Source organism: Lissotriton helveticus, chromosome 2_1, assembly GCF_964261635.1.
Source record: "Lissotriton helveticus chromosome 2_1, aLisHel1.1, whole genome shotgun sequence".
NCBI lineage: Eukaryota > Metazoa > Chordata > Amphibia > Caudata > Salamandridae > Lissotriton > Lissotriton helveticus.
This window is the reverse complement of record NC_136059.1, coordinates 2,005,707-2,032,138: the sequence shown is the minus strand read 5'-3', so window position 1 is coordinate 2,032,138 and position 26,432 is coordinate 2,005,707. Positions and strand designations below refer to the sequence as shown.

Genomic DNA, 26,432 nt, shown 5'->3' with positions numbered 1-26,432 from the left:
TGTATGCTGCCACCCACTGGATGCCCATGATATTGTCAGAGGGCATACTAAAGTTTCTTGGAGGCTGCTACTGCTGATGGTGGGTGGGTGCTGAGGGGGTGAGCAGGTGTGGACTGGCTCGGCCTTGGCCACGTGGTCTGTGGGGGGCGCATCCTCAGGCCACAAAAGAATTGTGTGTATTGCTGGCTGGGGTGGCTGAGCGTGAACAGACATGGTTAGAAGGGGGGGGAGACAGGCCTAAGAACCTCGCCGTAGCTCTGCATTCCCAAAATCAGAGTCCACCTTCTCATCAAAAAACAGAGAGCCATCAAAGGGCATGTCCATGAGCAAGGCCTGGATATCCCCCGAAAAACCAGCGGTTCTCAGCCTATGGGCCAACGACGATGAAATCTCTGTGCCCAGGGAGTTAGTCGTAACCAGCCCCAAGTGTATAGTGAACTTAGTTGCAACCCTCCTGTTAGACCTGTCAGCCCTAGGGTGGTCTTTCCCTATTTTTTTCGCTTTTGCCTCATTTTTCCCACCTACTTTTTGTTGGCCATAGGTCTCTGGGCACCTTCCCATTGCTTATCAATGCTAAGGTGCAGGTGCTCTCTTCCCCTAACATGGCTGCCACTGACCCCTGCTACTGCAGCGTGGTCGTTATAGGCGCACTCTAGTAGCCAGGAGCTGGCTGGAACCCTTAAACATTGTTGCCATACCAGCCTGCCAGCCTGCCCATAGCTAGAGTGAGGAAGCTCCTGGAACCTTCCAGAATAGGGGAGTGGACACCAACTGCCACTGCCAACTGCCAACTAACGCTATAAAAGGAAAGTGAGGGAAACTTTCTAGTCAGTTGGGGTATCACTGACCTGGGTGACCCACGCAGGAGACTTTGGCGGTAGGGTCTAGTCAGGGGCCTAAGCCACTGGGAGTGACAGGGCTTAGGTGCTGCCTTCCAAGTAGAGTGAGGAACCCTGAACTAGCCCACTGATCTGGCCCGGCGGGAGGGGAACCCAGGGACCACCTGAAGTGACCTGCTGAGGAAATCCTCCAACTCAACCCCCCCCTCTCAAGGAACCAAGAACCTCCTTCAACCAAAGGGCGCCAGAATCCATCAGCGCCAAGAAGAAGAACATCTGCTTTGACCAGAACTGCTTGGGATCAACCAGGTACCGGGCTGTGTCACCTCTGCGCCCCTTGCTTCAACCTGGGCCCCCAGTGCTGTCCGGCCTCATCCCCCTCGCTAAACTGAGTTGCTGGGTGCTTCGTTCTGAGCACTAACCCCACCTTGAACTGCGGCCTGAAGTGAACTGCCTGTTAAGCGCTCCCTCCGCGTAGCGCTAGAACTCTGACCTGCTGCCTGTGGCCCAAGCGCTGTATGCCCCTTAAGTGCTGCGGCACAGAGACCCTCTGTGGACCCAGAGACTGTTAGTGCGGAGGCGCCACTTGTCCCCACGTGTTGTGCCCCCGGCGAGCGCTGCAGGAAAGAAAGCGCTGGCCGGTCCACTCACCGCAGCGGAGTCTGCTCCCCAAGCGCTTCCTCAGTTGGCGCGAAATCACCGCCGCAGCCCGTGAAGTGCTGTCATCTGCCCCCGGTGGCCCTCAGTGCCAGGAGAGGGCCGACGCCGTGTCGTTGTGGGCCGTGTCCGGCCCGGGAAGGCGATCGGGAAAAGTGCTGCCTGCTAGTGCGCCTGGGAACTCTGGTCACCGCCGCGGCCTGTGAGGAAGGACCCCTGAGGAGAACGCCGCGCTAGGCGGGCCCAACGAGGCCTGAAGCCTCAACCCGGCGTCACGTGACGGGGGGTGTGCCGCGTCATCAGCCGCGCTCCTGCCTTCTTTTCCAGCCATTGGAGGACGCCCCCGTGGGTCGCGCTGCCATTGGCGGACGAGGGCGCGCCTCCCCTCAGCCAGCGGTGATTGGTCCTGAGGTCCGAGCAAGGCCAAGGGAGAAGCCGGGTCCGTCCTGCTGCTGCCCGCGCTGTGTCCCCGACTGGTCCCAAGGCCGGAGGAGCGGGGACCGGTCCCACGGCAGCGCAGGGCAAACTAGAGGGCTCCCGAAGGTGCCCGAGCCCTCCCCCCAGCGAACTGAACCGCCGCAAGAGCCCCGAGGGGGCTGAACAACAAGGTAACCCTGGGGGAGGAGGGCGGAAGGTCGAAGGAGGCCCCGAGTTGCCCCTCCCCTGGGAGAAAGCTGTAGTTGGGCCCCGTTGGCCCCAATTGACCCTTCAGCCCCTAGAACTGGGCAAGAGCCCCACAGACTCTGTTGGGGGCATCCATTCTGAACTGGAAACCCCTGGTTGGGGAAATTAGTTGTTACAGACAACGTCTAGGCCTACTCCAGGGAGAGTTGATTCCTGCCATAAGAGAGATTTATGCCTGAATAGGGAACTGTTTATTGTTGCCTTCTGAAATGCTCATTTTGGCCTGATGTGTTGTTTATCTATGCCCAGTGAAAGGCTCATCCTTGCTTGATGATATGTCTAGTCATGCGTAGTGAAATGTTCTGCCACTATCTAGAGAAAGGTTATAATCTTGCCTAATGAAATGTTGCTTCATTTTAAATGTCATGCTTTAATCCTGTCTAGTGCAGTGGTTACTGAACACCTTCCAGTATATGCTGAAATGTTCTACGCTAGGTTAATGACCTGTTACTTGAATGTCTCTCCCATGACTTCTTTGCAGGTGCTGACTAGGAGCAAGGCTGATGCCGGGCCTACCGTTATTTAATATTTATTTATTTAAGAATTTATAGCCGAGCAATGCAAGAAATGTGTTGTTAATGGAAAGTAATAAGTTGTACTTCTGTGATTTTTGATTGCCCTGAGCTGAAACCTAGATAAAACTTATTTATTTGAATCAGCCATACTGGTGCGGTCTCCGGCATTGCATGCCCTTATTGTCTCAGTGGATGCGTGTGCTGTGTAGTCACTTTACACCTAAGCTTTTGGGTGCCTACCCGCTCGAGCCAGGCTACCCCCGGGGAACTGGTGACCCCAGTTTCCTACACCTCCCATCAGCATCTGTTCGAGAGAGTATGGCTCAGGCCTCCTCTGAGACCAAGGCAGCACTTGCGCAACCAAGCCCCACATGTTCTGGGAGTATCTGCGCAAGAGCTATGTGGGGTTCACCGACCGCAGGGCCAGGCTGGTGGAAGAGATCATCCTCTTCCCCAAAGTATCCAGCCTTTTGGATTCTCGGTCTAATGGAGTGGGAGGGTGTGCACTGTGGTGAACTTTGGAGGTGGAGATATGAGCCATCAGACTATCAGGGTTGGGGTGTTGGGTGAAGAAACTGGCGGGTGATGGCGGCAGGCAATTGTCCTATGCACAGAAGCCCCTGTGCAAGGCTTGGGCCAGGCTCTGAGTAGGACATCCGCAAGGGCTTCATAAAATGGAAGTAATGGTTCTGTGGGGGCAACTCTTGGTTGAAACACCTCCGTCAAGACATTTGCCTTGACTGCCACTGAGGGTAGCATAAGGTCCAGGATCTCAGCCGTCCTTCACACCACCATTGCGAATGAGGTATCTCCTCCATAGCCACGGTACAAGGAGAGACCCGGCCAGTGTCTGGGGAGGTGTCCAGTCCACTGGCAAGCGCAAGATCCTCGTACCAGTTGTCCTCCGTCTCTTCTAACTGGTACCCATAAGGGTTTGCAGGCTCCTCCATTCGTTCTCCAAACCAGGCCTATCATATGAATAAGGCACTAGTTCCGTCATGGGCAGTGTGTCCCCCACCAGCCCTGCTCCGTTTTTGAGTCGGGGTTGACGATGGGGATGGCGTCAGCACTGGAGCAGACATCGGAGAAGGTCGAAATGGTTTGACCGGCAGCGCTATGGATCCACAGGGCTTGACTGGCACCGGAGGCGAACCCAACAGTGGAAGACAAGAACAGGTCCTCCTGAGCCTGCGGGGCCCAAAGGTGCTGCAGCAGGGACAGGCCGCCCAAATATGAGGTGCTTGGCGTCTTAAAACTTGCATAACCATGCGGGGGTTGCTCCAGCTACAGGAAACTCTGGGAGGTGCAGAGATGATCCAGGAACAGGCTGCACCACAGAGCTAGGCCTCGTCTGCTGACGCTGCCTCACCTCATCAGATGACTTTAACAGATGTGGTGAAGTTGAAGATCTTTCTGACTTCTTGCACGTCTTGTGCCGGTGGGAATTACCTAATTTTCCCGACGACCGTGACAACAAGTGCTTGGAGTGGCTCTTTGACTGATCTCTGGACCTACCTCTCGACCGGGATTGTGAGCGTCGCAGCATCACACATCAAGCAGCTTGAGGGAATGCTCCCTCAAAGCCTTGGGGTGCATGGCATGGCAATAAACAGGTCTTAGCATCATGGTCGCGCTCCAAGCGCAGAGGCGTACTAAATGTGGGTCAGTCACCGACATTTGAAACCAGCCTTCCTAGCAGACATCCTCGATGCACAAGGAGACAGAGTCTTCAAAAACTTGACAAAACATTGAAAAAAGGTCAGTCAAAAATTGCTGGGAGTAGCACTTCTCTGGAGCTGTGTTGACGGGCTTTGAAAGAAAAGAAGTGATGTTAGCGTGCTGGAATGGCTTTGGTGCGGATGATGCCCCCTGCTGGCGTGCAGGGGTACCGCTCACGAACATTTCAGTATCCAGTCTGAAGCCTGGGGAATATTCTAAGGTAAAGAATCTGTGGCTAGAAGTTTCTATCAGACCTGAGCGTTACCCCAATGTATGGAACTCTGACATCAACCAATGTGACCGATGCTATATAAAACCACCAATTTACAAATATCAAAAGAGTAGCTTTACCTACTGCATCAAACCCTGTTGAGCAGCGTCTCTAGAAGAGAAGCATTGAGCAATAATTATAGATAATTATTCCCAGAAAAACAACAACACACACTTTTCCTTGCCTCTCCTTCTTCAAAGAAGGATCAGAGTCACCAATCCCTGTGAGCCTGAGAATTCTGCTGCAAACCAGGATATCAAGCCGAAAGCGCAAAATACACTTGACTGTACAGGGCCGGCTACTGCAGCAAAGGTGGCCAATGAGATAGCCAACTGAATGGAATGGAAGGATCCAGCAGGTGCCACAAGCGGTGCATGCGGTACCAGGGCCGTGGATGTGTGTGAACCGTGTGACAGTCATCAGACAACTATGCAAGGAGGAGGTGCTATACCTTCCCTTGTAAATAGCATGTCAATGTTGTGCAGCAAGAGCAGACACTGCACGGGTGGAATTCTGCGCTCACATTTACGGTAACTATTACTTACAACGGAGTGACTTTGAAAGAACAGTGGTGGAAAACCTCTCGGCGGAGCCTCTCTGACCCCTGTTCCATACTTTGCCTCTGCTCCTCATTATGGACCCGTCACAGGCATCACATGTACGAGTCTACGCTTGAACGTTCATACAACAGCACTGTGAACTCGAAGTAGCGTAAGACTCTCTCCAACTTACCCTGCGTCTTGGAGACCAGATCAGTAATCGCTCAAACAGCCCAAATACCAGCTCTTTTATGAGAAGCTCCTTCTCCGGCCTCGCTGTGAACACCTGGAGCTCCCTGCCCTTGCACCTACGGCAATCACCATCACTGCTGCAATTCAGGAAGGACCTCCAGACCAGGCTCTTCGACTGACCCGCAGACCCAACCCCCAAGTCCACCCCCTGCCCCTTCAGCGCCTTGAGACCCTAACGTGGGAGTAGTTTACAAGAAACTTGATTGATGAAGCGCAACATTTGTTGCTTCGACTGCTTTTACCCAATCTAGTGGTGCTGAGTGTATCGGCTTGGAGTGAACAAAGGCTTCGCTGGCTAAGGATTCATGCCAGGGGGAGAGAAGACTGAGAGCTCTATAGTTCCTTTGAAGAGCAGAGCAGAGAGGAGCATCACATTCTACGTCATGTCCAAACCTCAAACAATGCTTGTGTCCTTCAGTGCTATCCACCCGCCGTTGACGGGTGCAATGGACACCTGAGCTGCGGATCTGTTGATTGGTGGAGCTCAGAGCAAAGTGAGACGAAACACGTCGCGAACAAGGATACAATGCGAGAGAGGGTCATAAGAGCGCGCTAAGGCTTACGAAACGATGCCCTTGGGATTTCATTCTTTACAGAACCAAGTGGAGATGTACACATATTACTGTTACATTATACACATTTTTATATATATATATATATATATATATATATATATATATATATTCTGCAAGTTGTCGCTTTGGTAAAGAAAAGTTCACCAACAGTGTCCAGCAACAAAGAGTCGACCCAGAAGTGCTGGTGCAAGGTGATATTTATTCACGTAAAGCCAGCGCTGCCGCCATGACGCGTTTCGCCTCCAGGGAGTCTTGATCACATGATATATATGATGATGATATATATGTAATTGTGAATTGTACATACAGCTCCTGAGGTTGAGTCCTTTGACACTTGTTGGGCGAGCGAAGGATGGAACCTTTCTGAGGTGAACCAAGAGGGGGGGAGAAGGGTCAATAATTGAGCTCCGATCCTCGCGGATTCCTCTTCCAGATTAGAGTATAATATTGAGATGTTATGTTATGTTATGTTAAAATGCGTTTATATAGCGCACGGCTACTCTAAAAGAGTGTACCGGCGCTTTCCACAACAGCTACAGTGTAAAACATAACACAGAGAACAGATCCCAAAAGCAAGAAAAAGAAAATCCACCTAAACAGAAAGATTAAAAAGCCAGGTTTTCAGGTTCCTTCTAAATTGAAGCAAATTGGGAGTGCTGCGAAGTACCAGTGGGAGCGAGTTCCACAACTGGGAGGCCTTGAGGCTAAAAAAACGCCCCCCCATACGAGCCTTCCTCACCCGTGGGACCACAACAGTAAAGAGGGATTCAGAGCGAAGAGAGCGGGCGGGACGATAAAACACCAGTCTCTTCTGTAGATATCCCGCACCTGAGCCAAACAGAGCTTTGTGCACCAGCGTCAGGGCTTTAAACATAATCCGTTTACGGATCGGCAGCCAATGCAACGACTGCAGCAGCCCAGAAGCCCGTGTTCGTCTATGCAAACCAAAGATCGCACGGGCTGCAGAGTTCTGTGCCACCTGCAGGCGCTGGACCAGATAGTCCGGTAAACCTAGAAAGAGAGCATTGGCATAATCGAGCCTCGACCCGATTAGCGCCTGCACTGTAATCCGTCTGTGCTCCGCAGATAGTAAAGGGAGAAACTTGCGGAGCATTTTCAGAATACCGAAACAGGTGCCGGACAGGCCGAGAACATGCGCTCTTAAAGAGAGCTTGTTGTCAAGCCTAACACCGAGGTTCTTGGCAACCTTGGGTTTTCTCGTTAGTGAGGCTTTTCAAAGATCCCTTCAGGTATTGCCCGTATATCCTTTCTCGGTTTACAAATGTACGCGGTTTGAGCACAGGGCGGACACCATCGTACCGTGGCCATCCAGGCTGAGATGAGGATTGTTGACGCTCCTACGATGCTTTGATTCATGAATATACATTAGAATACTAGAATTCAGCTTACAGGTGCAAACCAGGCACATCTGCCCTGTAATATTCAGAAATGTAGAGATCAGTTTGTGTACAATGCACATTTGTATTGTGTGTATGCTGTTGAATACTAATAGTGAATGCAGTTCTCTCATTGTGATATACTTGTTGCCAAAATGCATTGTTTCTCCGAGCTCATTTCATATCGTTTTATCATCTTAAAAGCATGACCACCCTTGCCTCCTTTCCATTTTCTGCTCTCTACAGGCAGAGGCCAGGCGTCCTCTGGACGCAGCAGTGGTAGCCCCAGTCTCCACCCGCCACAGGCACACCCTAAGCATTCATGTCACTATCGCTTGGGGTACAACTGTTGCCCACATTTAGAAGAGCGCCGGGGGGGGGTACGGAGAGGACACCTTCCTACAGCTATGATTTATTTTTTTGTAAATCATAATAGTTTCAGAGTCTCAGACCCTCAGCTCGTTTCTGTAGCTTTTGATTTACACGCAGGGGGTATTTTCAATGCCAGTTTCATGAGCTTTCATTCACTTCAGAGGTTCAATTGTTATAACACTTTCTTCTCATGAAGTATGTTCTGCCTCTCACCCCCAGCACAACAGAAATATCATCTAGAACAACCGATCACTGTCGTCTCTCAGAACAGCGTCTGCTGCCTGGGACACATGCAAAGCTGGACTGGCCACTTCAGTGACAAGATAACCATCCTTATCTTTGATATCAAAATGAATCCCAATTCTATGTCTAACCGTAACTTCCAAACCACTTGTCTGCCCCCCACCAGTCACCGAATCTATCAATATTACAGCCACAATTTATGATAATAATCAGCTTCGAAGACACCTGCTTAGGGCCTAACTGAGTCTGTGCTTCAGAGTCCTAGGCTCGGATCTCTTTTACTGACTGACTGACTGAGGGTATTTATAGAGCGTGCTTATGCCAAGGCATCTTGGCACTGGGTAGAGTGAACTGAGCGCTATATCAAAGATTAGCGTTGTGGAAAGCGCCTGCTTTTAATAGCTTTCCTAAAGATAGTGTGAGAAGGCTGAAGACGGAGCGAGACGGGAAGGGAGTTCCATAGTTTGGTCGCCAGGAATAAAAAACGTTTACCTCCCCAACTAACTCTTTTCATCTTGGGAGGGAGAACCAACCCAGTGTCCATAGACCTTAAGCAGCGCGAAGTAATGCATCAGGGGAATAGTGATTGTACGTCTTCCGCCCCTCCTCCATAGAGGGCTTTATGCACTAAGCACAGGGCTTTAAACTCCACCCATCGTCTCACCGGAAGCCAGTGTAGTTGTTTAATGCTTGCTGAGGGGGAGTGGTACTTAGATAGACCATACAACACTCGAGCTGCAGCATTTTGAAGTGACTGAAGCTTATTAAGCTGTTTCACTCCAGTGCCCAAATAAAGCGCATTGCAATAATCGATCCTCGATAGGATAAGCGCGCCCACCTTTGTTTACCTGAGGGAAAACGGGATAAAAGGGAGGATGTTACGCAATATCTTGAGTGTAAAAAAGCAGGCGGAGACTACTTGATTTATTTGAGGGGCGCAAGTAAGATCTTTGTCCATGAAAAAACAGAGGTTTCTTGCCTTAGACATCCGCGACGGACAAGTGCCAACTTCAGGGAGCCACAAAAACTGGTTCCAGATTGAAGGTTTATTGCCAAATTCCAGAATCTCTGTCTTTTTGGTGTTAAGTTTAAAAAAAGTTGACATTCATCCATGAAATCACAGAGGAGATGCAATCACGAAACCGTTCTGCTGACATACTATCGTTTTGAGGGACCAACACCACCAATTGCGTGTCGTCAGCATAAGATACGAGCGCGAGACCATACCTTTTAATTAGTCTTGCCAAAGGGTTAAGTAAATATTAAACAAGGTGGGGGAAAGTGCCGAACCTTGGGGGACTGCACCCGGGAGGGTGAACCGTTCCGATCTGAGGCCGTCTCAAAATATTATTTGTTCCCTGGAGTCAAGAAAAGAGGTGAGAAGGGTCAGGGCCTTACCACTGACTCCCACGGACTGCAGCCTGTTTATTAACACTGTATGGTTTACAGTGTCAAAAGCTGCCGTGAGGTCTAGCAGTATTAAGGCCGTCCTACCACCCTCATCGAGCATCCTTCGAATCTCCTCTGTAGCCATGATCAGAGCTGACGCGGTCGAGTGTCGAGCTCTGAAACCATGCTGGGTGGAATCAAGGATGGTATTATCCTCAAGGTAGGCAGTCAATTCCAGATTGATAGCTTTCTCCAAGACCTTAGAGGGCAGAGGTAAACAAGAGATGGGGCAGTAGTTTTTGGCCTCCAAAGGTTCAAGTGATGTTTTTTTTAAGAATAGGCCTAATACAGGCCATTTTCCATCCTGCAGGAAAACACCCCTTTCCACTGACTAGATTTAGTAATGGGGTCAGTGCGGTGCTTTGCTGATCCCTAGCTAGATGTAAGATGTCTGGGGGGCATGGATCAAGTGGAGACCCTGACTTAGTTTGTGAAAGTATGTAAGTATGTGTTTTCCTACTTTACATATATTCCCTGGCTCTTTTAGTTTTCTGTGTCTACTCACCCCCAGTAAGTCACTTTTAAGAGCTTCCTCTCATCTGCTGGAAGTTGTCATCGGAGCAGAACTATATCATTGTATTACATGATTCATTACCTGAATGGACTCACCTCATCGTATTTTATTAATCATCACCTGAACGGACTCACCTCATCGTATCACATTAATAATCACCTGAATGGACTCACCTCATTGTATTACATGAATCATCGCTTGAACGGAATCACCTCATTGTATTACATGAATCATCACAAGAACGGACTCACCTCATCGTATTACATGAATCATCACCTGAACAGGATCACCTCATCGTATTACATGAATCATCGCTTGAACGGAATCACCTCATCGTATTACATGAATCATCACAAGAACGGACTCACCTCATCGTATTACATGAATCATCACCTGAACAGACTCACCTCATCGTATTACATGAATCATCCTCTGAACGGACTCACCTCATTGTATTACATGAATCATCGCCTGAACTGACTCACCTCATCGTATTACATGAATCATCACATGAACGGACTCACCTCATCGTATTACATGAATCATCACCTGAACAGACTCACCTCATCGTATTACATGAATCATCCTCTGAACGGACTCACCTCATCGTATTACATGAATCATCACATGAACGGACTCACCTCATCGTATTACATGAATCATCACCTGAACAGGATCACCTCATCGTATTACATGAATCATCGCTTGAACAGACTCACCTCATCTTATTACATGAATCACGCCCTGAACAGACTCACCTCATCGTACTGCATGAATAGTCGCCTGAACTGACTCTCCTCATCGGATTACATGAATCATCCCCTGAACGGACTCACCTCATCACATTAAATACATCTTAAGGCATAACTTCTGACTCAAAACAAATCTGCAAGAGATGCATCTTTTCTACATTATTCAATTGAGCAAAAGTGTGTCAAGTAATCTATCAATGTTCTTAAGAGATGCTCTATTCCTTGAACTAATTCGAAGTCTGGTCACAAATAATTAACACATCAACTCACGAACCTTTGTGTCAAGGTGATCAAGAAGATGCTATTAACATCTGCAACAATATGTACACAAAAAGCCCACTGGTTCACATCACGGCAATCACTACCTCAGGCAGCTGTTGTGTTATCGTGCATCTGACGTAGACTCTCAAAAGAGGCGATGTTTGAACGCCTCCGAGACCAATGTCGCCAATAACCTAGCTAAGCAAACACAGGGAGACGATATACGGAGCGCTGAAACTTTTTAGACACTCACCCCTAGTCACAGATCTGTGTTGAATCCATCATCATTCTTTAGCTCACTTCGCCACCTCAGTTCAGACCCAGCTTTATGCAAATCAGTCTTGACCCAGTGCCTCATGGGAACAGTCCAGCCTGAACTGCCAAGCCAGGTCTTCCCTGAACAGGAAACAAGCATCCTGGGACCTGTTTCTTGGTAACACCCTTCATCAGCCAGGCTCGCTTCAATCCAATGGCAAAGTGAGCAAGGGACCCACATCTGGGCATACCCTGCCAACTGGACTGTTCCCATGAGGCACAGGTTCAAGACTGATTTGCATATAGCTGTGTCTGAACTGGGGTGGTGCAGTGAGCTAAAGAATGATGATGGATTCAACCCAGATCTGTGACTGGGGGTGAATGTCTGAAAAGTTTCAGCACTCCGTCCGTCATCTCCTTGTGTTTGCCAATAACCTAGCTTTACTGGCTTCTGACTGGCCACCCTCAAATGGCCTAACGCTGCCTTTTTCAGCACAAGGCTCTTACCTTCAAATTAATCACTGCCCTCCAGCGAACAAAGCCTCAAATACTACATTTTACTGCCAAAGTGGTGGCTTCATTTTCTTGATGTCTTACCCAGTCGGATTAAGCGCACAGTCCAGGTGCCTTTCAATGCAGAGTGAATCGGATCAGGCTGGTCGCTCCCCTTCTGTGGCTGCGCCAAGGCTGCTGCATTGGAAAGAGAGAAGAGATGTTGATATAAAGTGGCTTTGAACCTGCGATATCTGCGCATGCTCCGGAGGAACCCTCTTCAACAGGCAGCAAAGAGTGTAGGGCATCCCTCAGATAAGGTACGCTAGAAAACTCTCCTCAGATAAGCCATGCAAGAAATGTCCTTTACGCATGCCAATGGCACCAATCCGCCTGGACATGCGCTGCTCCTGAAGGAAGCGCACACAGCCAGCCCTACCCAAAAGTGAATCAAAGCTATGGTGCTACCAGACAGCTGCATAGTAAGGCACATTGGGCCTATGCCTCTCTTCTCATACACAATACCTGACATGCCTATATACAAGTTATTGCAGATACAGTGACCTCAGCACACAGCTGGAGACCTGATTTCTGTGTACATTGCAGAATCTGTAAACTTCTCTAGCTCCAGTCATAGGTAGTGCCTGGCGGTCCTATGCATACATATGTGCACGGAGTATTTCAGTACAAAGAAGGTCTGTTGACATGATAACAAGCTCCAAAGGAAAGGGTATGAGACGTCCGGGCTTGTCGATAGCAAGGTGGCTTCCAAAATGTAAAAGATATGCTTTGCAGTGGCTGGTTTCAAGGACTATGCATATATAAAGACATTTAGGAGGTCATACCTCGATCAGTACACATCAACATGTTTATAATGAAACCCCTCTCATATTGATACACATAATGAGGTGTGTGGTGACAGGGCTCTGAAGTGAAACATTGTCAGATCTATACAGACAGCGAGATGTATGGTAACAGTGCTCTGAAGTGAAACACAGCTCAATTTTATACCCGTAATAAAGCGTATGGTGACAGGGGTCTGAAGTGAAACGCCTCTCAGATCTATACACATAACGCAGTGTATGGTGACAGGGCTTTGAAATGAAACACCTCTCAGATCTAACCACATACAGCCTCTTTACAATGTCAGTCGGAAAGCATTCCGACCGACTCAGAATAATTTCCAACCGAATTGGATTCTGGGAGTCCGACCGACCACTTATGTTTCCGAACACCGTACGATCAGACTCCCATTGACTTCAATGGGAGCCTGTGTTGTGACCGACAACACAGGCTCCCATTGAAAAAAGGGGTGGTTGCGGAAAACCTTGCACCCTGTGGCAGACACCCCTTGGTGCCTGCCATACCATGCATGGTTGGAACGAAGGGACCCATGGGAATCCCCATGGGCACCAACCGGAGGTCTCCGGGTGAAGGGGGGCCTGTCACGGGCCCAAAAACTCTGATTCCAACAGCTGATCTGTGTCGGACAAACTGAGTCAGAAAGGCTGTTCGAATCTGACATTGTAATGCATCGGTCAGAAACGTGGCCTGTAGACCTGTACGATTCGGCTCCGAGCGACTCGGTTTCTCCGAATGTTGATCGGAACCGAGTCGGAATGACCGAACGGTTTCTGACTATTGTCATCTGTTGGATGAGTTTCCTAATTAGTCGGAAAAGCGAGTTCCGAATCAGATTCGGACAAACTGAATGCCTTTTGGAGCATTTCCGACCAACATCGTAATCGGCCCCTTAATGAAGTGTATGGTAACAGGGCCCTGAAGTGAAACACCTCTCAGATCTGTACATATAATGAGGTGTATGGTGAGAGGCTCTGAAGTGAAACACCTCTCAGATCAATGCACATAACGAGGTGTATCAAAGCAGGGCTCTGTTATGAATCACCTCTCAGATTTATACTGATATGGACATGTATCTGATGACAGAGCTCTGATGTTAAACACCTCTAAGGTACATACACACAGTAGCATTTCTTTGGTGATAAACGCATCATGGATGTGAAAGTCTTACACAGGCTCTGACTTGTGGCTCCTCGTGCAGATCGTCCCACATCCTGGTGGGGGGCCTTGTCCATCTCCGGCTCGGCTGGAGTTTGCTGGCTCTTTGGGCTGGAGCCTGGTCCACATTGCTTGAAGGTTTTTAAGGTTAATTGCTGTTTTTTATTCCTTCCACTCTGTTTTTTATTCCTTCCACTCTTAACTTCTCGACACCTCTTTGCTGAAGCAGCTCGTGTTCTGGGCAGCCCCAGGGCATGGATGCGGTTGGCAATTCCTTGCCAGATCGCTTTTTTGGCCTCTGCTCCAAGTTTTTTCCCTGTTGAAGCAAAAAAACTTTAATTAAACTGCAGAAGAGCAGGGTGTATTTGAAATCCATGCGCTGAGAGCACACGCTTCTAACCGCATAAAAAAGGAACACAGGTTTAATGTTTAGATGGTAGGCAGCTCAGGCGAGTGAGCAGGTGGGGGTATGGAAGGAGAAGGAAGAAGAACTCTCAAGAACAGGAAAAGGTCCTCACACTGGGAGATCCTGTCATCATGTGAGTCTAAAAGAACCCAACGAGTCCCAAAGCTGCTCTTGAGTCTGAGGAAACATCCCCATGTGTCACAGCTGGCCTTTGGGTGTGAAGGGAAGAGGAGGAGGTCCCATGACTGGTGTATGAGGGGAACACCCCTGGGTGTGTCATAGCTGGTGTATGAGGAAAGAAGACCTGGGTGTGTCATATCTGGTGTATGAGGGGAGAAGACCTGGGTGAGTCATAATTGATATATGAGGGGAGAACACCTGGGTGTGTCATAACTGGTGTATGAGGGGAGAAAACCGGGTGTGTCATAACTGGTGTATGAGGAAAGAAGATCTGAGTGTGTCATAACTGATGTATGAGGGGAGAAGACCTGGGTGTGTTATTACTGGTGTATGAGGGTAGAAGACCAAGGTGTGTCATAAGTGGTGTATGAGGAGAAAGACCTCGGTGTGTCATAACGGGTGTATGAGGGGGAAGACCTGGGTGTGTTAAAACTGGTGTATGAGGAGGAAGACCTTGGTGTGTCATAACGGGTGTATGAGGAAAGAAGGTCTGAGTGTGTCATAACTGATGTATGAGGGGAGAAGACCTGGGTCTGTCATAACTGGTATATGAGGGAAGACCTGGTTGAGTCATAAGTGGTGTATGAGGGGAGAAGACCTGGGTCTGTCATAACGGGTGTATGAGGGGGAAGACCTGGTTGTGTTAAAACTGGTGTATGAGGAGGAAGACCTGGGTGTGTCATAACGGGTGTATGAAGGGGAAGACCTGGGTGTGTCATAACTGGTGTATGAGGAAAGAAGGTCTGAGTGTGTCATAACTGGTGTCTGAGGACAGAAGATCTGGGTGTGTCCTAACTGGTGTTTGAGGGTAGAAGACCAAGGTGTGTCATAAGTGGTGTATGAGGAGGAAGACCTCAGTATCATAACGGGTGTATGAGGGGGATGACCTGGGTTTGTTATAACTGGTGCATGAGGGTAGAAGACCAAGGTGTGTCATAAGTGGTGTATGAGGGGAGAAGACCTGGGTGTGTCATAACTGGTGTATGAGGAAGAAGACCTGGGTGCATCATAACTGGTGTATGAGGGAAGACCTGGTTGAGTCATAAGTGGTGTATGAGGGGAGAAGACCTGGGTGCGTCATAACTGGTGTATGAGGATAAGACCTGGGTGTATCATAACTGGTGTATGAGGGGAGAAGACCTGGGACTGTCATAACCGGTGTATGATGAAGAAGGTCTGAGTGTGTCATAACTGGTGTATGAGGGAAGAAGACCTGGGTGTGTTATTACTGGTGTTTGAGGGTAGAAGACCAAGGTGTGTCATAAGTGGTGTATGAGGAGGAAGATCTCAGTATCATAACGGGTGTATGAGGGGGATGACCTGGGTGTGTTATAACTGGTGTATGAGGGTAGAAGACCTGGGTGTGTCATAAGTGATGTATGAGGGGAGAAGACCTGGGTGTGTCATAACTGGTGTCTGAGGACAGAAGATCTGGGTGTGTCCTAACTGGTGTATGAGGGGAGAAGACCAGGGTGTGTCATAATTGGTTTATGAGGAAAGAAGATCTGAATGTGTCATAACTGATGTATGAGGGGAGAAGACCTGGGTGTGGCATTACTGGTGTATGAGGGTAGAAGACCAAGGTGTTTCATAAGTGGTGCATGAGGAGGAAGACTTTGGTGTGTCAACGGGTGTATGAGGGGGAAGACTTGGGTGTGTTATAACTGTGTATGAGGGAAGAAGACCAGGGTGTGTCATAACTGGTGTATGAGGGAAGAAGACCAGGGTGTGTCATAACCGGTGTATGAGGGAAGAAGACCTGGGTCTGTCATAACTGGTGTATGAGGGAAGACCTGGTTGAGTCATAAGTGGTGTATGAGGGGAGAAGACCTGGGTGTGTCATAACTGGTGTATGAGGAAGAAGACCTGGGTTTGTTATAACTGGTGTATGAGGGTAGAAGACCTGGGTGTATCATAACTGATGTATGAGGGGAGAAGACCTGGGTGTGTCATAACCGGTGTATGAGGAAGAAGACCTGGGTGAGTCATAATTGGTGTATGAGGGAAGAAGACCAGGGTGTGTCATAACTGGTGTATGAGGGGATAAGACCTGGGTGTGTCATAACTGGTGTATGAGGGAAGAAGACCAGTGTGTGTCATAACTGGTGTATGAGGGTAGAAGACCAGGGTGTGTCATAACTTGTGTATGAGGGGAGAAGACCTGGGTGTATCATGACTGGTGTATGAGGGGAAAAGACCTGGGTGTGTCATAAACAGTGTATGAGGGAAGACCAGGGTGTGTCATAACTGGTGTATGAGGAAGAAGACCTGGGTGAGTCATAACTGGTGTATGAAGGAAGAAGACCAGGGGGTGTCATAACTGGTGTATGAGTAAAGAAGATCTGGGTGTGTCATAACTTGTGTAAGAGGGAAGAAGACCAGGGTGTGTCATAACTGGTGTATGAGGGGATGTTAGGACACAAATCAGTGCCCCGCAGCAGATTACGGTATAAACCCCAAGGAACTACAAGACCCAGAACAACCCCCGCCCAGAACTACATTTCCCAGAGGGCATAGCAAGGAGCATGCGCGCGGAGTGCGCCACCATAAAACAGACCAGGAAGTCAGCAGACGGCGTCGGATATTCTGAGTTCAAGCCGCAAGACCGCATTGCCGAGGCTTCAAGGAAGGTGAGCTTTGGATTCCGGTTAAGGGTTGTGGAAGTCGAGGGCGCTATTGCCGAAAAGCGTCACAGTCACAAGACCGTCCCTGTTATTACGAGTATTTGTGAATCCGTCCCCCCTTTGAACCTTCCCAGTCCCCGCTCGAGGGTTATCGAGCGCTTGGGACTCCGTCCACCCATTGATCCTTACCAGTACCCGCTCGAGGGTTATCGAGCGCTTGGGACTCCGTTCCCCCCATTGACCCTTCCCAGTCCCCGCTCAAGGGTTATCGAGCGCTTGGGACTCAGTCCCCCTTTTGAACCTTGCCAGTCCCCGCTCGAGGGTTATCGAGCGCTTGGGACTCTGTCCCCCCTTTTGAACCTTTCCAGTCCCCGCTCGAGGGTTATCGAGCGCTAGGGACTCCGTCTCCCTTTTGAACCTTGCCAGTCCCCGCTCGAGGGTTATCGAGTGAGAGGGACCACGAACCTTCTTGTAAAGGCCCATAACAGGTTGGCCAGTTCATCCCGTGGGTTGCCCTCCGTTGGAGAGTGTCGGGACCGACACAACTGCGGAGGACGACTAGAGGAGCACCAACCTCCTTGCTCTTAACTCGAGTGGCATTGTCGGCCACTGCTTAGCACGGTGTCCTCTGTTGGTGAATGCCGGGACCGGCATTAGTGCAGAGGACGGTTGGACCTACCATCGTTACTCCTACACAGGGTGTCTATCCACCGTAACGTTTTGTTTACTGTTTCCATCTGGCAGTGCAGTGCGATAATAAAGAGCTGGTTTACATAACACGGCCGGTCTGTTCTCTATTCTTGCGGTACAGACCTGTGCGTTCAAGGGGGTGTTCGGGTTACCCAATCCCGAGGAATCAAAGGATTACAGGGGAGACCTGAGTAAATCATAACTGGTGTATGAGGGAAGAAGACCAGGATATGGCATAACTGGTGTATGAGGGGAGACCTGAGTGAATCATAACTGGTGTATGAGAGGTGAAGACCAGGGTGTGTCATCACTGGTGTAGGAGGGGAGAAGACCAGGGTATGTCATATGTGGTGTATGAGGGGAGAAGACCAGGGTGCTTCATAATTGGTGTATGAGGGGAGAAGACCTGGGTGTGTCATAACTGGTATGTGAGGGGAGAAGACCTGGGTGTGTCATAACTGGTGTTGTCACGTGGCCGGTAGGGACATTGTCGACATAACTAAGTTAGCATTAGCCTAGCAGCCATGATGCAGCTTTTGCGCACATTACTACATGGCTTTAGTTTTGCAAGACTCTGTTTATGCCTTTCACATGAGAACCTTCTGCTGTGTTCAATCTCTGCCTGTTCCTGGAGTTTAGTCGTAACATTGCGAGCATAGTCGATAAACAATGCCCCCTTGTTATTCTGTTCTGGTCAGTCCCTAGCACCTAGACAAAACATGATAATGCAGCTGCTGCTGGAAACTCGTGCTTTGATAGTATTGGAATACATGTTTAGGTAACACACATGGAGAGGGAGCTTTCCAGGGAGAAGAGCAATGCGGTTCCTATGATGTAAATATACCATCTAGGCCCTAAGGTATGGGGTCTGCTGACAAAACCCAGAGATCTTCTATTATAAAATAATACTTATTCTTACCAAGGGCAGGAAGGTAAGGCATTATAGTCTTTTCTCCATTGTCTTTATATGATGACATCTCCCTTTATGATATATGGCCTAGCTGCAATGCTAACTGCATTTTTATGCTTGTTGTGGCCCGTATACTGCATTTTAGAGCACAGTAGTTAAAATAAACATTTTAAACTATAAACTATATGCGTGTCTCTGTCAGTTCTTATTGTGGACAAGTATGAGGGTGTGAGCGAAAAGGTGTGTCTTGTTACTGCGATTCCTGAGAGATCCGGGAGTGTTGTGTTCTGGGGTGTCAAATCATTTGCTTCTTCGTGAGTGTGTAGGAGATCGAGTGCAACACTATAGCTAGTCGGTCCTGGGCTCGTGGGCACTAAGGTGGTGGGAAGAGTTAGCCCCTACACACCGAGGTCCCATAATACTGCGCATAGTTCTGTGTATGTGCAGAATGCATGCAACATGCCGCCACCAATGTTTGGTCTGGTACTTATTCATGGGACCCCTGAGTAGCGATTGTCCACAATACCCTCTCACCAGTTGCGGAGACGTCCGTGGTGACAGGGGTTAAACCTCCTATATTAATTTGTATTGGTTTTTCAGGCTTGATGTTTAAAAGGTATTTTTTCTTCACCCTGTATTGTGCTACCGATTTCCAGGTTTCATTTCCATAGTTTATAATGGCACAACCGATAAATATTGCTCCGCCTAACTGCGCCGCGGTTACTGCTCATTTGATACCGTTTCAAAGTTTTTTTACTCTTGGGTTAAGTTTCCAGCAGTTGATGGGAGCGATAACTTCTCTCATGAATATGAATGTGGTGCAGTTCCGTAGCTTTATCATCCATATTGTTAACTTGAAGTTCTGTTATCAGCTTGGGAGCACACCATATGGTTTAATGGCACCCTTCCTCACCATTTATCTGTGGTCCGTCTCAGCCCCTTATCGGTCGACGGGGCCACACGGCCCGTTTTAGTACGATTTACACCACATCCAAATTATCTTGGTGTTTCACACGTAGTATATGCATTTTACACACTTAATTCATATACACAGAAGAGTCATTCAATACTTGTCACATAATGTACCGGCGGCTCTGGCTGGTGCCGCTCAGTCACCAGGGCAAGGTGGTGGCGTGGTTATCAGTCTTATCATGATTCCTGTGGATAAACGCAGGATATTTACAATGAGCTTACCTAAAGGCCTTATTCCCAATCTGGCTGATTGCACCACTTGGGGAAAGTGTCTGCGGCACTTTATTCGCTGTGTTTTGGCACCCCCTCTGTGACTGTACTTCTGACGGTTCTTAAAAAGGTTCAAGATGAACATGAGGCAGAAGCAGCCCTGGAGTTGGGGATGCAATTGGTTGGTGTTTTCCCTATTGTCTCCGACATGATTCTTGCTAATGTCATGGGGGAAGCAGTTAGCTTGCAGGTGAGTCAGTGCCTTGAGGAAGTGGCTGACGAGGATAAACAACCTGAATTGCCAAAGATTTTTGCAAACGTTTATAAATCATTGGGGCGCAATAATCAGCGAATTAGACCATTTACTTAACCGCAGAATAAGCTCCCGCCTGAAAAGGGGGCGTCCAGTTTTTCCTAAAAATGCTTGGAATATGAATCAGCGGCAGCAACAGCAGAAGCAAGGTTTGCATGCGGGTTCACAACACCTGAAGCTTCTGAACATAGATATAACTTGAGTGACCGCTCTAAAATTAAGACACCAGAGAGGTTTCAAGTTACCGATCAGCGCTCTCCTCGTTCCTTACAGGAATCATCAGATCCACAATTCGGTGGTAGGGAGTGACAGGATCACAGACAAGGTGAGACAACTCTGCAACAACATGATCCGCCACACTAGTTTGACGTAAAAGCCAAACCGAAGGGATTACCTCATTTTCGAGCCCCATTTCAGAAGAAGAAAGTTGCCGCTTTAACAGCAAAGTATGCCTCAGACGGTGAGAACCCTGCTCCTTGATTGGAGTTGGGCGGTGACACTCCTCAACAGCGCTTTGGAAATTACCATAGTGCGGGAGACACTCTATCCTTGTCTGGAGGTGAGAGCAACTGATACTTTTATTACAGTGGGACAGCAGATACACAAGTTGTACCCCAGATAGGCTTTAAGAGATAGTCCTCCAAATTGACCGCGAGTGGAGGATGTGATACTCCTAAGTTTTTCGAGTTACATCTCTGAGGAAGCTTACGCCTCAGAATGGGCATAAGCCCTAGTGCCGGCTGTGTATCATAATCAGGTGGGCTGGGATAAAGATTCCCCACCACATGAAATTTCTTTACGATCTTTGCACAGCCTCAGGCATAATATCAGATTAAACGTGAAGCAAAAGCATAAGAAAGTGAAATTTTGACTCATTTGGAATATCAGGGTGTCATTGAGCCCTGTGTTTTATCCATGAATAATTCTCTTTTTCCGACATCGCAACCGGATGGTTTATATCGAATCGTTTTGGATTATAGACATTTAAACAGCCAGGTTCGTATAAATTTTCAGTTCAAAACACACACAGCTCTGCATTAGTGAATAATATTGTATGTAAAAAATACAAAACAACACTGGATATTTCCAATGTCTTTTATAGTCACAATTTGGTTCCTGGTACCCGTGACTTGACCACATTTACTGCGGTCTGCAATCAGAAGCAATTTACGTGTTTACATTTGGGCTATAAGAACAGTCATGGGGCTTTTGATGCATGTGTTGTGTCTCTTTTGCTCGACATAGACCCTGATGCTTTCTCATACGCCAATTACATTTATTTGACAGACAAGTTAATACCGCTTCGTGTCTGTGTGGATCGCATCATACTGTCTTTTGCTAACTTGGGCTACAAATTTGATTTGCTAAGTCGCACAGTGCCTATTAATTGGTACATTTCTTGGGCTACGAGCTCAATAACGAAGGTAGGGCTTTGGCTCCCACTTTCTGGAGAAATGTGTACAATTGCAACCTCTGTCCACGTTGAAAAAACTGCAATCCTTGCTGGAATTTTCAAACTTCGGGAGGACATACATTCCTGATTATGCCCAGCGTATCAAACTGGTTTACGCGTTGATACAACTCTCTTTTTCGTCTTCCAGCTAGCTTCCGGAACATACTACGATTCTTTGGTCTTTGCAGTCTGACCTGCTTGCGACCAACTTCTTGTTAACACGTGACAGTTCTACAGACTTGGTCATACGAATTGTACCTGGTACAGTAGGTTTGACTTGTTTGAGATTCAATGAGGGAGATACAGTCCCCATTGCTTACAAATTGCACTTGTACACATCGGCTGAGCTGAGTTCTTCCACCATTGAGAAGATTCTTATAGCAGTCCAGATGGCGATTCTGAAAGAACGCTCTCTGGCGCAGGGAAAACGCATTCTTATGGTCTCGCCTGTACCTACTTTAGAGGCAGTGACAAAGGCGAGTGTTCCGAATTCTAAACCTTTGCATCTACGTTGGATACAATGGGCGCGTTTTTAATATCGGCTGATGTCATTTTTATCTTTAATACTTCTTTGCAGACAGAGGAGTTTTTACAATATGAACATGTTAACCCTTCTCCGTTGTCTTTGCTTACTCTAGATCAGGTCAAATGTATCATGTACACCGGCGGATCTGCTCAGCCAGCCGTTGAGTCAAAGCACGCGTATTCTGCGGTTTGCGCTATAGTGGCTGGCTCAAATGAAAATGGTGAATTTAAGTCTTCCATATTCCATACACAGGTGCTTGGGGACTGTGCAGCTCAATTAGAGTAGCTGTGTGCTTTGATTTTGACTCTAGAATTCGCTGATCCTGATGTGAACACTCTTGTTGTGTGCGATTCTTAAGACTGTGTACAAGCTTTCACAGACAACTTGTTCTTTTGGTCTCAGAATGACTATAGAGACTCTAAAGGAAGCACAATAAAGCATAAAACGCTTTGGGTACGAGTGGCAGAACTTAACAAACATTTGCCACTCACACGTTATCCATACTTTTGGACATCAGTGTGTGGGAGCACATGTTGTTGATAATTCTTTGGCTGATGAGACAGCAAAATCTGCAGTGGCCACATGTACAGTAGCAGCAGTCACTAGGTCCATGACTAAAATTGATAATGAAATTCTAGCGGAAAATGCTGCTACGTAGAGTGGCATGTGTTCCCACAGGCTTTCCCTTCGAAATATTCCTATCATTTGTCATCTGAGCAAGTCCGAATCGCTACAATACCGTCCGTTGGGGATTGGCTGATTCCCAATGAGGACCACAGACTTCCTTTTATCATAGCCGCACATGTAGGCATGGCTTCTGCACATGCCGGAGTATCTGTGACTTTTTCTATTTTACAGCAACGTAATTGGTGGCGTGGTTTATACAAACAAACCAGTAATTATATACTGTTTTGTGACATTTGCCAACATATTAAGCCCTCTACGGTTGCGCGTCCACCACATACACAGCTATATATTTCAAATCAGCCATTTGATTGTATTTATCTTGGTCACTGTGGTCCTTTGACATCTGACACTGCATATAAACATATTTTAGGTGCAGTTGATTCGTGCACTCGATTCCTTTGGGTTTGGCCACAACTCAGTGCTGATGCTCAAAATGTCATTCAAGATTTGTGTGTCTTACTTTTGCCTGTGGCACCTTCCATATTGACCAAGGTCCTGCGTTTGCCTCTAAGGCTTACAAGGATGTAATGAGGTCTCTGGGGGTGCTGGTGCAGTTTTTGTCTCCATACAGGCCTGAGGGCAATTCTATAGTGGAGCAAAAAACCGTGACTTAAAGCAACCTTTGACAGCTAGAGTCTTAGGTACTGGCAGGGGTTGCCTGACTCATTTGTATGGGGTTCAATGTGCACTAAATAATCTCCCAAGTAAGGTCTCTGGGTGGGTGGACACCATATGAAATGCTCTTTGGCATTAACATTTTTGTCTTATGAAAGAAAGAGAGTACCCTCTGGACCCAAAGGAACTGGGTAGAGTAAGACTAAAAGAATTTATAGGTGTTCCCTGGGTTATTAATTCTTATTTAGAGAGACACCATGTGCCTACGTGCAGACAAACGGCTGTCACTCACACATTCATTATTAGTTACCCAAATATGTAGAATTAGTGTATTGCATCCCATTTAGTAGTAGAACCACAAAGGCATCAATAATTTGGCATAGAACAGTTAATTAAAATTCATGAATCTTTTATTCTTAAAAAAGCAAATACGTGTGCTTGAAAAATGGAGCCATACACGTTCCACTTATTAATACAGTGCCTAGTGCGCGTTAATTACACATCTCAAATATACACAGTTTTAGTAAAATTAAAAACAACATGTAACAACCAAATTCATAAAAAATTATTTTTAAAAACCCTTGTCAGGGGTGTCGACGCGTTTCGGTGGATAAGGCTCTGGGCCCCACCTTCTTCAGGACAATTTATATAACATAGATCTGTATTTCCTTAAGCTTAAATATGAACCGGTTCATATGAATTTGGTTGTTACATGTTGTTTTTAATTTTATTAAAACTGTGTATATTTGTGATCGTACCAGTTTTTTGTAGACTCATGTTCTACTTCCTCATCTGCGACAACCCCTCCAACATGTACACGTCTTTTCATTGCTTGGTTCAATAAGACTTACCTGGTCCCACCCTGGACATACATTTGGATGGTGCTCTCGTTTATATTCCTTTTCATGTGGATTGGGTTTGAGACGGTGTTCTTGCTCATCAATGGTCATATTTGCCTGAATGCTCTGCTGTAAAGTTTGTTGATGGTGTTCTAGCTCCACATATGTCATCCCATATAATGAAAAGAGAACAAGCCCTCGTGAACATTTCGGCCTTCCCTGTTGCTGTTGGCATGGTTTGGGATAAAGTTGCTTTCGATATTCATGGTCCGACTGTCGTGTTTTGGCAGCTCCTGAGTTAGCGTTTAGCACAGCTACACGGTCTTTTCTGTTAACTTGACCAAAACGAACGGGGGCCATTTTGAATCCCTCTGACTTCCGTTTCTTATGAACACGCTGCCTCGTGGTCAGTGTGCCCTTTCGTCCTTTCTCGATATCCATGGTCCCTTATTCTGCTCAGCAACAGGCTATTTTTAGTACTGGTCAAGCGCACATGCGCATCATGCATTTACTGGTCACTCTTTAGGAATGTTGGTACTAACTGACCAGTGCTATTTAACTCCTCCCACATGCTGGCTGTGTTCCAAAAATGACCTTATATGTACCTAAAATGTGTAACTTGTGACCGCCTATCTTTTTATTGCTATTAAACTGTATAAAAGAGGTCGCGCACCAATGTTCGGTGTGCTACTTCTTACACTGCCGAAGGGTGCTGTAGGAATGTATCACCACCCCATGGGGTCTTAATAAACTTGTCTTTTACCTTTTCCAGTGTCCGTGCCAACTTCTATACTAAGGTGTTCGAGAGCTTAGCAGAGTATGTAGGCCTGATTTGAACCCAACACCACAATTGGCGACCACGAAGGGACTCATCGGCGACTCGGATGCCCGAAGGAGAGGTCGTGACGAAGGTTAGGAAACTCGCCATGGACGCGTATGCTGCCACTGAGTGACCCGAGTCTTGGCACCCACGGTGTGTTTTTCCTTCCTTCCGATCTGACCTTCCAGGTGGCGCCGGTCTCCGACTGAGATTCTGATCTTGGATTGTCGTGATGTGCCGTTTTGGCTGATTTGACCACAGAACTTGGCAGTTGGACTTTGGACGTTTGAAAATATTTGGTAAGCTTTTGATTGGCGAGGTAGTCTACTGACACTTACTGTGGCTTTTTTAATTTTGAATTTGAATTTGTTTGAAGTTAGCTAACGTTTGAATCTTTGAATTTGAATTTGAATATGTGAAGTGCACCTCACATAGGCAGGCATGTAGGGATATTTCTCTGATATTATTTGATTTGAACGGTACACCGCGTTAGGTGTCATTTTTGTAGTATCGCGTTCTCGTGGTACTTTTTGAAACATGCCTGTTTTTAGCACACTCCGCAGGATGTGCTGTCCGGAAAATGGTACCAATTATCGATTAAGTAAAAAACAGCCGGCTCCCCCAGAGGGGACTCCAAATCGTGAAATGTATGTCAAATTCGGTATTCCACCAATAATGTATAGTACATTATGGCATAAGTATACTAAGACTGATCGCGAATTACAGTGGCCACTATATGGATCGTTTGACATTCGAAAGGTACAATATGTAGAGCAGTGTTTGTTTCAGCGAAGGTCTAGACAAGATATGTTTGATTGTGTGCGTATGTGGGAGAAAGAGGTGCGTGAGCGAGCGAAGCGTGAGGAAGCCTTGGCGGAGAAAGTGCAGCGGAAGGCTGCACATGACAAAGCTTTACAGCTACAGGAGAAGGAATTACAGGAAAAGAAAGAGAGGGAGAGACGAGAACGCAATTTACAGGTTAATGGTCAATTCCCTATCAGGCGTCCTCTTTATCCAGTCCTTACTAATGAAACAGATGATTTTTCATTACTAGATCGTTGTCCGCCTCCGTACATCGCACCTACGGCTCCGAACGAGGAATCAGACGAGGATAGTGATCGAACACAGCGTACCAGGTTACATGCGGAACGAACTGCGGAATTACGTTCGTTTGCACGAAAGCTAAATATTAATACTGTTACTGTTTCTGACATTACTGCGAAAATGGAACAGTGGTCTGATCAGGAGCGACTGTATTTTTTAGATCATTTTGGAGATGAAGTTGTTGAGCGGTACAGAAAATATTCTCTCGAGTTAGAGCCAAAGGAGATATCCGAGGGTCGTGAGAATTTTCGTAAAGGTCTTTTTGTTCTTTCAGATGC

The 26,432-nt window shown here is 47.4% G+C and overlaps 1 protein-coding gene across 1 annotated transcript in view; it reads right to left on the bottom strand.

Moving 5' to 3' along the window:
- LOC144817647 (uncharacterized) overlaps positions 1-26,432 on the bottom strand; it is a 297,722-nt gene that overhangs the window by 90,913 nt on the left and 180,377 nt on the right. Inside the window, exons 5-6 of the mRNA XM_078674368.1 lie at positions 13,819-14,121; positions 11,892-11,984 (exon numbers count right to left, since the gene is read on the bottom strand). Coding sequence (XP_078530494.1) covers positions 11,892-11,984; positions 13,819-14,121 — 396 coding nt within the window. The remainder of the gene's footprint in view (positions 1-11,891; positions 11,985-13,818; positions 14,122-26,432) is intronic.